This window comes from Acanthaster planci, linkage group LG04 (assembly GCF_054643075.1).
Source record: "Acanthaster planci isolate LZ-2023a linkage group LG04, COTS_SCS, whole genome shotgun sequence".
Lineage (NCBI taxonomy): Eukaryota > Metazoa > Echinodermata > Asteroidea > Valvatida > Acanthasteridae > Acanthaster > Acanthaster planci.
The window spans coordinates 399520-414798 of NC_141780.1; the positions used below are offsets into that span (position 1 = coordinate 399520).

The 15279-nt window shown below is 37.3% G+C and overlaps 1 protein-coding gene across 1 annotated transcript in view; it reads right to left on the reverse strand.

Annotated features, from left to right (window-relative positions):
- Window positions 1-15279, reverse strand: part of LOC110988229 (ubiquitin-conjugating enzyme E2 H) — a 28485-nt gene that overhangs the window by 6068 nt on the left and 7138 nt on the right. Inside the window, exons 2-6 of the mRNA XM_022251553.2 lie at window positions 6105-6181; window positions 1962-2036; window positions 1368-1407; window positions 973-1025; window positions 293-421 (exon numbers count right to left, since the gene is read on the reverse strand). Coding sequence (XP_022107245.1) covers window positions 293-421; window positions 973-1025; window positions 1368-1407; window positions 1962-2036; window positions 6105-6181 — 374 coding nt within the window. The remainder of the gene's footprint in view (window positions 1-292; window positions 422-972; window positions 1026-1367; window positions 1408-1961; window positions 2037-6104; window positions 6182-15279) is intronic.

A 15279-nucleotide genomic window follows, 5' to 3' on the forward strand; every position in this document is an offset into this window, starting at 1 on the left:
TGATTGGGGAAGATTCAGAGGCAGAAGACTTAAAACTCTCTACATTTTACAATAAACCATCCAGAATCCTGCAATATCCTCCACTGTGCAAGACACTTCAGTCCTTAGTATCCGTTGGCGTTGAGTTTAACGTAGAGTTAATATGGGCTTTACCCTTCCTCAATCATGCACTTTCTAAAAGCTTCATTTTGGATTTTGTAGGATCTGGGAGAGTTTGAGTGAAGTTCAGAAGACAAGTTCATCTGCTCTAAATTTGGCCTCTATTCCCAATTCTTATAGAATTGCAACTCACCCCTGATTTTTTTCTTGTACTCCTCCGGTTTGTGCAAATACATGGCAGCAGCATCACCATTTAGCGGATCATTGGGGTTAGGATACGCCAATAATTGGGGAAGGAATGACTCAAAAATGTTGGATAAATCTGTTAGATGCACACAAAACAAAGAACAACAAACAGCAATGACAGTAGTGGATGGATAAACACCTGTCTCAATTCAGGATAATGGGACATATAAAGAAACACATGGGTTCAGCATTGGGCAGTTGTTTGATAAATTGGATTCAAACCAAGAAAGAACAACTACAGTTAAATTGGACTATTTACCTATAGATTATGTACAATAAAAATTGCAACCAGTGAATACAAATTTTGCACTGTCGAATGCAGGATTACTTATATCCCAGATTGGAGTGAAACCCCATGGATGCATAGTTTTATTCATGGACTGGACCATATTCTTGAGTGTATCATATAGTATGAATAAACGAAGCATTCAAATCAAGAATAAGCCCCCATCATGTTCTTTAGCCACAAATTGTATTGTATTACAAGTGTTCTAGATAGACAAAAAGGATTGCAAAGGTTCTAGAGTGAAGATCACTTCAATTACGGGAAGTAGGAATGAATGGTAGAGTAACTTTCATTACTGTTCAGTTCATGTCTGATCTCTTTCTGCATAACATTAAACTCACCAAATAACGGTGTCCATGTTTGATTGATGACATCTAGACAAACTGTTCCTGAGCTGTTGAAGAAGATGAAATGTGAAGAAAAAATGTTTAAATGTCTGCTTTGTGGACACTGTTTAAAATTCAAGTACTTCAGATACAGTCTGTCAGTGTGACAATAATTAAATCCTGCACTATGGTTAAGATTACAATGGAAAGGAAAAGTTCAGAGATAACTGATCTAGCATGCAATAAAAACTTTTGCAGTCATTTGTCCAACTATTGGAAGGCCACTTCACACTGTTAAAATAATTCAAGTGATAATATTATTTCGCCTAATAATTGAAAAACAATTTCCTGGTGTCTTTTTGGTGTTACATACTGTACATGTATAACCCAGGCAACACATGACAACTTACGCTTCATCTATGTTTGGATGGTAGATTTTGTTCAGAAAACCTGTGAATTAAAAAGAAATTTTGAATAATTAGAATTTATAAACATGTGTCAGAAAGGAATATTTCAGCCACAATTATACTCAAGAATAAGGAGTGTGTACAAGTACTGGGTATTACCAGCCTCAACTAATGGTGAGTGAAGGGCTTTTTTTACCTTTCACTGGTCCATATGCATTATTCCTCCATGCACTGACATAAGAGAATAAGTGGATGAGTACCAGGCATGCCTATCTACATGTACAGCTATGGCTTTGTCTAGATGTATTTACCTGTGGCAACATTACAAAAATATAAGGGCAAGTGAGGTAATGACTGTTTGTGGCAGCACCATGCAAGGATCTCTCTTTTATGAGTATGTGTGATTCTGAAAAGAACTGGAGGGTACTCAACGATTCGGACAGTATGCTGCGTCTGTCGCCAGGAAGAGATATCAAAGCTTACATGGTGGTACCGCAAACCTCTTTGCTTAACTATGAAATAGCTGATAACTCAAAGACAGTTGGATACCTTTCCTTACAACATGCAGAGATAATTACGACAGACCAGCGTTCTTACCAATTGAAGGAGATTTATATGGATATTTGTCAGGTACATCAACTCGTACTTTCCACACACCACCATCGTAGGGAGCTTCAAGAAAAAAGATAAACACACAATCAATTCATTCACACAAACACAAGTCACCCTACAATGTAAACAATTTGACCTTTTCTGTCTGAATTCGTTAATTTTTCAAAATTTCCTTCATCTTCCTCCCGAAATCTTCTTATTTTCTTCTTTAGAATACATTGCACTTTTCCTGAGAAATTTCAAAACAAGTTTTTCAACATATTTTAAAACCATGTGAGATTTACAATATCATTTTACTAAAAAAAATATTTTGAGACTCAAGCTCCATCTGCTTTGTTATTTTCTAGAACTCTGTGTAAGAAACAAACAAAAAATGTTTCACAGACTTTTGTTGAAACTTAACCACAGTGTCTGAAAACAGACAGGATATGTGTATCTCATGTAAAATGAATTCCAGGTTTCAACCAGTCACCACCACAAAAAGATTAGCTAGACATGTACACAACTGTAATAAAGGTTTAGTCATGTTTACATGTACCTGTGTACATTATAATCCAAGGTTTTCTGTTTAAATTTTCCCTTTGAAACTGAGCAACAAGGAGTAGTACTAAAGCCAAAGTCACAACGCTACGTTTCCAGCCAGCCTTCTTAAAATGCGCATCATGTGGCAAATTTCCAATTACAACTTCCCCCCCATCCCAAAGCAAAGTCTTTGGCTTAATGCAAATGTGACAAGGTTTGTGATCTTCCAAGCATAACGCCATAGTCACCTTATAGTCCCTGATGAACATGCATGCTCAAGGGCCCAAAATCCTAATTGAATTGTGTAAAACAAGGAAGCTACATGTACCGGTACCCGTATTGCAGGAAATATTCATGGCAGACAAGCATGCCCAATATATGGGTGCACCCTGGTAAATACAGGCACAAAAGCCGTCCACCGAGCTCATTCATAAAAGTTATACACTCAAAATATTCTATATAAGAGGGTTCTGAGAGCCACTGAATTGGGGAATTGAAGAAATATGGCACTGAACCTCTGGCCCGAACTGGGGGCTTCCAATTCTGAGCAATTTGGATGCAGTCAGTTCCGAAAGTGGCACAATTTAGCCATTTTGCAGAGGAATACATTTTCAAATGGCTACTATTTTGGGCAGTGAAATTTCCTTTGTTTTAGGGGTGGTCTGCTTTGGGTGAGAATTTCTACAAAATTCATCAGACAACCCACTAAAAGTTGAAAGGAAAATGAAAAAGGGCATGTTGAACATTGTTTTTCTGTGCAGCCTGAGTACCTGCGGGAGTTGTATTTTTTAATACTGTATTTGTGAAATATGAAGCATCTGTGGGAATTTATTTGCTGTGGTGCACCCATTATTTACAGTACATGGATCACACCACATATACATGCATTTGTAACAAGTTCCCTCAATAATCAGTTTACTCTAATGACAATGTATTGTTCTTTTTTTCACTGTACTTTCCAAATTTACACTAACATGATCTTGCCCTCTGTATATAACATCTTTTAAAACTAACTACATGTAAACTATGTAAGGTTTGGATGCACAAGAAGGTCTAAGCACTTATTTTTCTTAAAAGAATCCCAATTTCAAAGAAGAAAGATTTCAGACCACAAACTCTACATCAAAGTTGACTGTGGTTAATTTAACTTCACAAAAGCCTAATCATAGTTCCTGCAATGATATTCAAAAAGGACAGTGTCAGTTCTCACTCGTGAGTTAAGTCAGACCACTTCCTTTTCAAATGTAAAATGAGGTCAGAAAAGAAGTCAAGGTCATCAATATCAACTGAATAGACCCCAGGGCAAATGTTAAACAATGGTTTGGTATGATAATTTCTGGATGGGCAAATTTACAGTATGACAAAACAAGTTTACACTGTGAAATGACACTAAATACACAATGAAAACAGCACAGGCATGTCATGTCAATTCCTCACACATATTTAAAGTGCTACAGTTATTTGACTTAACCATTTTATTAACCCTGACAGTCCCAAATCCTCCAATTTCAACACAATTTTACATACACCGTTGGGGGTTAAGGTTAAAGTGTGCATGGCTGTACATACAAGTTTACTCTTATGAAGGCATCAAGCATGCAATACAGGCCACAGTGTTAATAATGACATGCCTGCAAGCAAAAAAGGGTTCCAACTTCCAAAGCAATTTATATTTATCGTGCCGGTATTTTCCTCTTGGAAAAGTAGACAAGCAGGACCAAATGGCAAAATATTGATGAAATATGACATTTACAAATGTTACATGTATACTGCTAGTGGATTGTGGTGATGGCGAATATGTTGTATCAATTGCATAAAAGAATGACTATTGAGTCAGCTTGGCCAGGGAAAATTGTATTGCTTGCTGACAAAACAGAGCCACCAACTGGAATATTGCCAAATGAACTTGTCATCACAAACCCCAGGGGCAATTTACAAGGTAACAAATTTGTTTACAGAAATTTTTTCCAGTGAGCTTTGAAGCTACCTTGTGTGTGAGTAGTTTCTTATTCTGTTTGCCCCCAGGAGAATTTTTACATGCAATACAGGTGTTTCACAATAGTGCACCTCCATAAGTTTGCGACGAATTGGCCAGTCACAATGCGCAAAATCTGTCGACCCAGTGCATGTTAGAAAGGGTTGACAGATTTCGCGCATTGTAATTGGCCAATGCATAGACAACTCTTGAAGGCGCACAATTGTGAATCGCCCATATTGTAGGTGATTTTTTTAAAAAGTTTATTCAGAAGTACTAAAGAGGCTGTATGGAAATCTACCTTAATTAAAAGAATAAAACATGGCAGTCATGCAGGAATAAAAGTGAAGTAAATCATCAAAACAGATGCTAATGTGCCAATCCATAAAACTGGTAGTAGTGGACAACTCATTAGTGATGGATTTGGGATATGAAATAAGTGCTATCTTCCAGGAGGGAAAAATCTAACTTGTTTGTCATAATTATCTCAGAACCTTTCATTCTCTTTGACAAGTTCCCAAGTATTTTGTAAAGTGGGTTTAACTGGAACCGGTCCCTGACATGAATGGCTAGTTACCCTGTACCAATGCACAGCTCTACCAAAACAAAATGATCCTGGGCCCCTCCCCCCAAAAAGAACTGCTTTCTGACTCAACTTCTACGGCAGATATGAAAAATTTGTGAGAGTTCATGAGTGTGTCAGGAGTATGTCAAATGAGAACAGGGTAAATAAATTTATTGGCAAAAATGTCCAAATCATTGCTCACAATACTCAATACATTCATGTGTACAAATCAACAAAACTCCATAATTTCCTGGGATACTGTACTGGAGAAGATGTACAGACATTTCAATTATTTTGAAGCTATTAAGCAAGTATTCTATTGGGTATGCATCAGAAACAGCCTGTAGAGTCCATCCCATCCTAAACAATTACAAATTTCTAAAATTCAATCAGCTCCTCTACTGAAGAGAGAGACAGAGAGAAGCCTACACACGTGAACAACATCATTTTTATCCAAACCCAATACAGTGGAACATCGCTATGCCGAACACTGGTATACTGAACATCGTCCAGTATGGAACATCGTCCTTGGCTCCCAATATTTTGTGTACAAAACCTATCAAACATTATGTAGTTACAAATCAACCGAGATTTGCCACAGCATGCATCAGAGATCAATCCTGAGTGGTAGTTTCACGACTTTTAGGATAAATTAAATATCAATTTTGTAACTCAAGATTTCATGAAAAAAACAAAAATAATTAACAGATACATTTCTAGAAACCTCAAACGTGAATGCAACGACAAAAGATCAGGAAAACAGTGAATAATAGTATCACAAGAGGGTGCACTTCAGTTAGACAAGAGAGGGTATTAATCAACATGGCAACGAAACATTCGGCAGTTAATTTCGCTATAACAAACGACGGCTGTACTCAACATTTAGCATGGACCCCGTCGTGTTCATTATAGTAGCGTTCCACTGTACCCACAACCTGCCTTCAGTTTGACCTTCTTCACAGCGCTTTAGCCAGCTTATAATTTCAAGCCACTGAAGAGAGAGTGCCACAAGCAAGATGGCCATGTTTATCTTGTAATTACACTGGCTCATTAATATCATACTCACTTCCTTTTGGACCGTAGAATTTCACCATCAACTCGTTGATCCCCTTCAATACCGTAACTTCGTGTTTGCTTTCAATTCTAAGAGGGAGAAGATGCAGTTAAGGAAATCACTTAAAGAAGAAATAGATAGACCCAGCAGCTCATCCTACACTCTCAACGATGATTACCACAGATAACAGACCTCCTGGGCCAGACAATTAAAAACCACATTTGTACAGCACCTGATGAAGTAACTCATGTAAAGGTAACATTTTGCAAACAAACGTTTGCTTGTCAACATACGGTTCATGTAAGCCTACCATTGGTGGGAATGTACATGTAGCATGCGCCCTTTTTGCTCAAATGAATCATTCCCAACATTTCAAGTTTTTCAATTTGCATCATTTTAATTTCATGGCTTTCACTCATCATCTTGATGACTAGACATTTACAAGTGTACATGTACATGTATGCTGGTGAACATCTCAACAGGCTTATTTGGATGTTCTTCATACATTACGGCTAAATCTGATAAGAAACGCTTGGCAAAGGATGGTAACACATTTCCAAATTCTCCAATCTGAAATACATGTATATGGTGCAAGTCACACAATGTGACAACGAAACATAAATTGATGATTTCTAAAATGGCTACAATTTCATGCAGTTTAGAAATGGATTAATTAAACAACACACAAAAACCTACACAGAAAAAAGACAGAAATTAAATACCGACCGGTATACATATCATCTGTTCACCACATAAACTCAGGAACACAGCCAGATTAGGCATGAATAAATGTTTTCACAAGAACAGACAATTTTGATTAGTACTACACTAAGGGCAAACACAACATGTCAATTACCATATGGCACTGGTTGGCTCAACATGAACACGCTGTACCGTACATGTACATGTGCATGCATTTGGACATAATTTGAAACCTCTCATATACCAAATGTAATTAAAGTCTCCGTCCGATAATTAAAACATTTCCAATGATATGTAGCATACATGTAACAGTGATGTACAATTAAAAAGCTTCCAGGTCAATTATGCCCTGATGCCTGGAAAATTATATGTACTGAAAGTGCCGAACAAATGCTATTAACTTGATGGTACAGGTGCATGTACAGTTAAGCACAATAGCTTAGTCAAAGTATCCAGAGTATATTTACCATTCACATTTTAGAATGGATACAGTTTATTGAAGGTTGAAAGATGAGCACTATATTATCCCTGACCTTATATCTTTCAACTTATCCACCTGTCTCAGGTTTGTACAATGTTCACAAATCCCTCCGAAGTAATGACCTACATGTACATGTACTGACATAAAGTGCTATGAGTACCATATGAGAATAGTCAAACCATGGAGCTGTTTACATATGAAACTCTGCAGTAAATCACCACTTATTTTATAACTAAACAGCATGATGTGTGATTACTAAAACTGGTAACAGCTTCCAGCTACAGGGTTGGTACAGGAAAATATATGCAGGTAGATTTGGCAGTACGACGAATACTGGGTAATTCTTACATACCATGTACAGTACATCTAAGAATGTATGCATTGTAGCAACAAATGCACAACTTCCCGGAAGTGAAGTACAGGTACAGCGTACGTCTGAGTAAAATTAAACATTTCTGTAATTACTTACCGACTCACAAATGTTTCAACAGATATCATTTCTCAATTTCCATCAGTTAAAAGTATTGCCCAAAGATCTTGGTCAGTAATGTTAGTTTGTCCATCTATCTTTGGCAAACCTTAAAACATAAAAGGGTAACAATTAAAAAAAAGGGTTCTTTAAGCACAAAATATGACCCTTTGTCATTGACTTCATGACATACATGTAACATGTGGTGCCAAAATGAGTACCAAATATCCATGACTTTAGCTGCACTACAGTTTAATGAAAAAAAAAACACTTAAACTGAATTCCATCTCATTAGCTCACCACTCAGGTGAAGGATCTCTGTGGTCTTGTTCATTTTGATACATAAATGTGCCATATTTGTGGTTGTGATGCTTGTACCTGTAGTTTTGAAGATACTTTGTATAATGTTTGTTAAATTTCCACTTCTTTATGGACTTAATTGCTCTACTGCACTTTTGCTAAATTTCTGAGCACATTTGGTCGGCATCCAATTTGCCAATTATGTGTGAGGCAAGAATTTGGCACATAACATGGCTCTTCTTATTAATGTCAAACAGTGATCTACATGTAGGTGTACCACTTGATGATACAAAGACTCCATTAATCTAACCATGACACATTCACCTGAGACAGTTGTTGAAGGAGGATAAATGAGTGTATGTGGAATATTCTACTGTTTCCGTCCTTTCTGAAAGGATAATTCTGACAACAAACAAGCTGACTTGCAATTATGTAGCCACGCCTCCTAGAATATCCCCTAGGAGTTGGTGTGCAGCAGTCATGTTTGCCTGCATATTTGATTAGAGTTAACTGATTGGGCATTGTTTCTGTAGTCATACTGTATGTACATGTAATTCCATTCTCAGACAATCTCCATATGACAGCCATTTCCATGGCGGACATTCACACCGTACGTGTAAACGTACCATTGGTGTTGATAACAGCTGAGCATACCTTGGCCGTATCTATTTTATGGCCTAAACTATTGAAAGCTTGTTAATATTGGGACTATTTTCTTTGTCACAATCCTACTTGTATTTATGCCACTTTTAATTCTGTGGCATTAACTTAAGCTAGAAATATATTTTCTACTCATTTTATGCTTGTGGTATCTGGGTCAGAGTAAAACTCAAGTGTATAATTTGTCAGGTTTTATAATCAGTCTCTCCAATTATGAAGTCTAACCAGAGTATGAGCACGAGCAATGAGTAAACGGTGGGATGAAAAAAGTTCCAAATTTGTTCAAAGATTTTCCAAAATGTTTAAGCAGAATTGCCCCCTTTTAGAGGTTTGACATTTTGATTGACGCAATCTGGCGTCCATTTTTATTGTAAATGATGCCTGTAGAATGTAATCTGATTTTGGAACACTTCCCTTTCGGCACCTTTGTACTTTCTGAGAAAAAAGTGGTTTCTAAAAAAATCAAAATTGCTGTTTTAAATGCCCCAACATCAATCTACATTTTTACATTAGTTGAACCAGATGAATTTTGAACTATATAAATTACACATGTATGAAAACACAGAGGTAGGCGGCGGTGGGCTCTGTAATGGGTTGGCTAAATATTTAAATGGTATGGGAAAGTTTTCTAAACGTTGTTCAAATGAAATGTAATTTCCTACCCTTACAGTTAGTACAGGCTGTGGGCTACTCAAGAGGAGCCTATCAATTACATCGTAATTCTGTCAATGAGCCTCTTTTGGTCAATTTGGGACATATTTTATAAAGAAAATACGATGTCACTAAATAAACAAGCACAAAAGCACGTGGCACTTTTACATCTGCACATAAAATGGTTCAAATCTCACTGCTAAATTCCCTATCAAATGAACAAAAAATACCCTACACAAAAAATTCTGTGCAGAGTTGATCAAAAACAACAACCCGGTACTTCTATTAATTGACGTGCTCCTAGTTTATGACTTTTATGATAAGAGATGCTGGTTTCTGTACACTGGGTGTATAGAGTGTCATTCTGCATGCCTAAGATGCTAGGTATCATCTAGGTATCATCGAGGGCAGTCTATGATTACACACTCGATATACACTGTACAAGTTCAGCCAAGCCTACAAGTACACATGTACATGTACCACAGGTCTGTATGAGTATACTGCTTGTACATGGACATGTATCAATCAATACTTGATCCTCTCCCTCGATGCTTTCACACAGCAATGCACTGCTGCTATCATATTGCACACCAGTGATGACGTCTGCATGTATATTTCCTCTTTTCAAAAGTATCCAGCTTCTGACAATAAAAATCAAATTTCAAATTCTTGGACGAGATAATTCTGAAAAGGTTGTTGGGATTATAACGAGTCCCTTGGTTTGTATCTTTGCAGCTCTGATTGATGCTTGTGATAAGATGCCATATACATGCATGTATACATGTAGCATTTGTACTGATTGTTGAATACGCAGGTGGATTCACAATAGCGTGCCTCTAAGAGTTTGCAACGCGATGGCTGATCACAACGCACCAAATCTGTCGACCCTTTCCAAACGCACACTGGGTCAACAGATTTCGCACATTGAGATTGGCCAACGCACTGCAAACTCTTGGAGGCACTTATTGTGAAACACTGATATTGAGAAGCTTACGTACATAATTGCACCATGACTGCACAAACGAGATGGATCCAGGTTGATAGCACACCATACATGTACTTAAATGCATAATACAAAAAGATGTACACGTATATGTCCCTATAGGGTATGGTCATGCCACTCGTTAAATCCACTTTTCATTGCGTATTTTGATCACATCTCTTCCGTTATTGCATGAAGTGTATACCATACAAAATTGATGGGTTATAAATCAGCGAAGGCACACCATTCACATCATTACCACGGATGTAGTCATGATGTCAAATTCACATATGTGTAACATCGGTGTGGAATATGCCAAATCGAAAAACTTCAATCTGTTTGTAAAAATGCAAGCAACATTAATACGTCATCAAAGATACGGATGCCCAAGAAGTAAAAGACATTCATTTAACACGAAAACCAAATCCCTGAGCAATTCCCCCAGAAAAATTCCATCATGCACTTCATAAAAATATTCTAGATGAAAGGCATCAGACTGAAGTTACAGTTAATGTCATGTAGTTGAGACCTGCCTTGACAAATGCCCCTGAAGACACTCATGGTTTAATAACGATGATAAATGAATCAATGTATCTTGGATTTGACAGCTGATCTCTTGGAAACATAGAACGGTGAATACTAGCCTTCATTTTTCACATGTGCACATGACCCAAGAAGTCACCAAAAAGCTTGAATACAGTTGCCAAAACCAATGGTCACAGCAGGTACAATGTACTTGTACATGTAACTGATATAATGCTACATATAATTGTATTTTCCCCTACTTTATGAGAGCTACATGTACAACATGTTTAACTGTTAATAACTAATGCACCCAGGTGAGACTGATGCTATCCACAATAGGAAAACAGCACTGTATTCCACGGTTTGCAGTTGTAGATATAGGCCTAATCAAATTCAGACATTTATGAAAACCTCCTTCAAAATTCAACTTTCGCAAATGCCGCAGGATTTCAATGCAGTTGCAACATTTTTTTCCCCTACAGTTTACTCATATTCTTGCAAATCTTTGTAATTTAAATAAGGACGGCATCCCAGCTTTTAAAACCTCCTTTCTGTTGAAACTTCCAATCCCTTCCTTTCACTCAAATCTACCCAAACAAAATTATCACCTTCAAGTATATATACCGGTATTTTACTTTAATAGAAGCCCAGATGATGGCTTACAGATCTCATCAATGTCAGAATTTCATACTTAGATTTTAATACTCACTTCACCGGCACAATGTCTGTCCCTTAAAGTATGTGTTAATAAAAATAGAATGAGGTCCTGAAAACATAGACTAAGAAAGATGATTGACAGATATATGTCAGTGAATTCCCTATGGAGATGTGATTCATATGTAAAACAATCACATTCAGAATTAAGTCTATAGTGTTCAGTTTAAAGGGCCCAACCAGTGTGATGTTAAAATATGTGTAATATGATTAAAATACATGCAGATGACAAAACTTGACAAAATTTGTTGATAAACATGGGAACACATGCACGGAATAAATACATGTACCGGTACATGTAGGCAGAAACCTTGTACCCTGTGCTCATACATGCATAGCTCGATTTCTCCCCCCCCCCTTTTTAATATGGGGATGCCATGTGTTATCATTTAACCCAACACTAAGAGTTGTTAATAATGTACAGGCATGTCAGGTCTGGTTGAATACCAGCTAGCTATTTACTCAGCTAAGGAAAACTGAGGAATAAAATATGTTTGTAGATGTTTGAAGAGAGGATTTTCAGAAGTGGAAACACAGGACTGACATTGACAAGACTTAATGGAACTTCCCCTAGGCCTAATACTGCCAATACATCCTGTCTCAAGACATTACCAACTTGGGCATCATCAACTCATTCCAGTATCAGGCTCTTTCTTAGTGTCTCATCAGCTACATGTCCATGTAATTGAAACATAATTGTGGGGGAATCTTCATTACTGCTCAGTTAACGATCAGTACTTCAGCAGTAGAGTTTGCTTACAGTACATGACACAAAGATTTTGCACTTTCCATACACAAACACCAACATCTCTATGCCAACAAAACATGTACCTGTACATACACAATTTTCAGCACAAGTTTTCTGGTGTAAGCCCGGTCTAATTTGTTTAACAAAATTAGCCAATAATCTATAGGGTACTTTCACTGCTTTGAGATCATAAATTCTAAATATGGACCAGATCTTTCTTGACACACATGTACATGCAAATCCATCTATTAGCAAAAGTAATCTTTCATTTCTAAAACAGATGTATAGTTTTTAAATGTGTGTATAGTTCACTGCCAATTCAGTTTTTCACAAAAGGCAAGCCGACCCATTGATCGCGAAAAGACAAGATAAAGGTACTGGTTATTAAGAACAACCTACAAAATGCAAAGGGTCGGTATACAGTGTATGTACATGTATGTTGTATATGCACATGTACCGTGTAATACCCAAGCACATCAAACAATTTCATCTGACAACTGACTGGTAACGGTAAGATTATGGAATGCCAAGTGATACACAACAGTGTTCTGATTGGATATACTGTTTACAAATTCTGATGGACCAATTGGATGCTACAGCTACTGTGACACAGCAATGACAGTCCCTTGGGGATCCATTTAACACAAATTTGCCAGTGCTGGATAGCCTTCTAGTGCTCAATCAAACCTGTTCTTTAAAAAGGAATGGATTAAGCCACCTGCTCAATACAAGCTGTATGCATGCAGCGCAATAGCCTCAGCTGATGAACAACACTTCCATCCTGGCTATACAGAGTACATGTACGTGGCCACTTCACCATTGCAGTATCATGACCACACAAACTGATGCTGAAGACAAGCCCAAGCACAGCAAATGCAATAATGTCCCACCGGAGTTCATCAAGTATATTAATAGCCGTTGGCTATTAATAGGTAAAAACCTTCTGTACTTTGAACGTTCTCAACCACCACCTGTATTGAAATTACTGTCAACTGCAAGAGAAGATAAATCTTGGTATTATTTCATCTTCTTTCAAGTTTAAGATGAAATAAGGAGACAGGTATCAAATTAAACAATTTATTATCTCAAACATGTACTGTACATGTCTTAGCTCCTACAGTGTGCAACATTTTTATCTACATGTAGCTAATACACTTGTCCAAAATTTGTCTTAGGTGAGCCAGTAGTTTTCCACAGCCAAAGGGTGGGATGTGCTACCACTTAAACTTGTCAGTTCAAGCAGGTTTTGAATATTTATGAGTTCTAGCAGACTAGCACAGAGGCAAGGTGACTTACCAAATATACAGATGCCTGTGCATTGCATGCAATACGTGCTTCACACATAGTTTTGCTTTGTGGTGTTGTCAAAAGGGCTCATATTGTTCAATCCTCATTGATTAATTATATGTACATGTACATCTCATTCACACCTGCTATGAATAAAGTACTGGACACTGGTCATGCAACGACTAGAAATTCTGCTGCCAACAAAATATTCACTGTTGGAGAGAAGTGAACACGTGTCTAAAAACAATGTGTGAATTGCAAATTTGAAATGTGATCAGTTTGAAAGAATAAACTGTGAAACTAAGAATTTGAACGGTTCTCCAAGGAAATCAGGCATACATTGTATTTTAATAAACATGCACAAAAACTAAAAAAAACATGAAGAGTGTATAACTTTTGTCCGTAACCTGCCAATTTTATATTGGCTATACGGATACAGGTATTAAATTATGCACAATGCCGACATGCCCCCCATGCATGTTTCTTTTCAGCCAAAAAGATGCACTGTGAGCCCCCCTTACACAAATACCAAAGCTCATCTGCACCATAAAATTTACGTGATTGTCAAAATTGTTTGTTATAAAGCACCAAACATGTCTGTGAACGGTCTTCCAAAACATAAGACATGTGTACAGTGTGTTAACATGCTACTCAGTAACGTGCGTGTATGAAGGAAAATGTGGATTTTATACAAGGCACCGTACATGGTACGTCTAAGACCAATTAATCATGATACACAAACATTGAATCCATTTAATTACTCTGTGACCATGCATATCACTACATTTTACAGGAAGATCTAGGGCAAGGACGTCATAAAGCTGTACTTTGAAGGTACCATACATGTACAGCAGATGACGTGTCTTTCCACGTTTAAGTGACCAATAGTGACCAGATTTAGGCCATATCGCAGCAATTATAACGTACTAATGTGCAGGTCAGTTGATCAACTGGATGTAATTGTGAGTTTTTGCTAAAATGCCCACTTGTCCAAAGTTTAAGAACGTGTGTGGCATGCTTGAGTAGTAACAAATAAAATTTCCTTGGATTAGCAGAAAGAAAAAGGAAATGTGTTAGTCCAATGCACCAGCAAGAGTCAACACAGGAATCATGCAGGAACAATTTATTGTATGAGCATGAACAGCAGAGGGCTCAATTGGGGCTACCTGTACATGACAGCCAAGAATTAACATACATTGTACATACAGATTTTCTGCTGTTGTTTGTCTTCAAAAAATTAAACAACGGCCATTGTACTGGGCTCATAACAAATAATGTAATGGCTACCCTACTAATGAAGTACATAAGTTGCACAAATTTACAGCATCATAGTCATTATAGAGCTAGGAATGCAAGTTTTGTACAGAAAGCAAAAGCTGCATATCAAGGTGACTACATGTACATACAAAAGAAAAGAATGTTTACAATTATTTTCATTCTATTTTATTTTATTTTATTGGTTTAAAATGTTGAATGAGCTAAGGCATTGTTCGGGCTGTGGGAAAGCCAATCACGCAAATGGGGTGCTTCCTCCACAACTGACCTACCGGTACAATGTACATGTACACGTATACTGCATGAACAACTTGTATAGTGTACAGTACACGATGGACATGTACTTGAATCGGGAGCTGCATATGTACATGTACATGGAAAATGGCTTTGAAG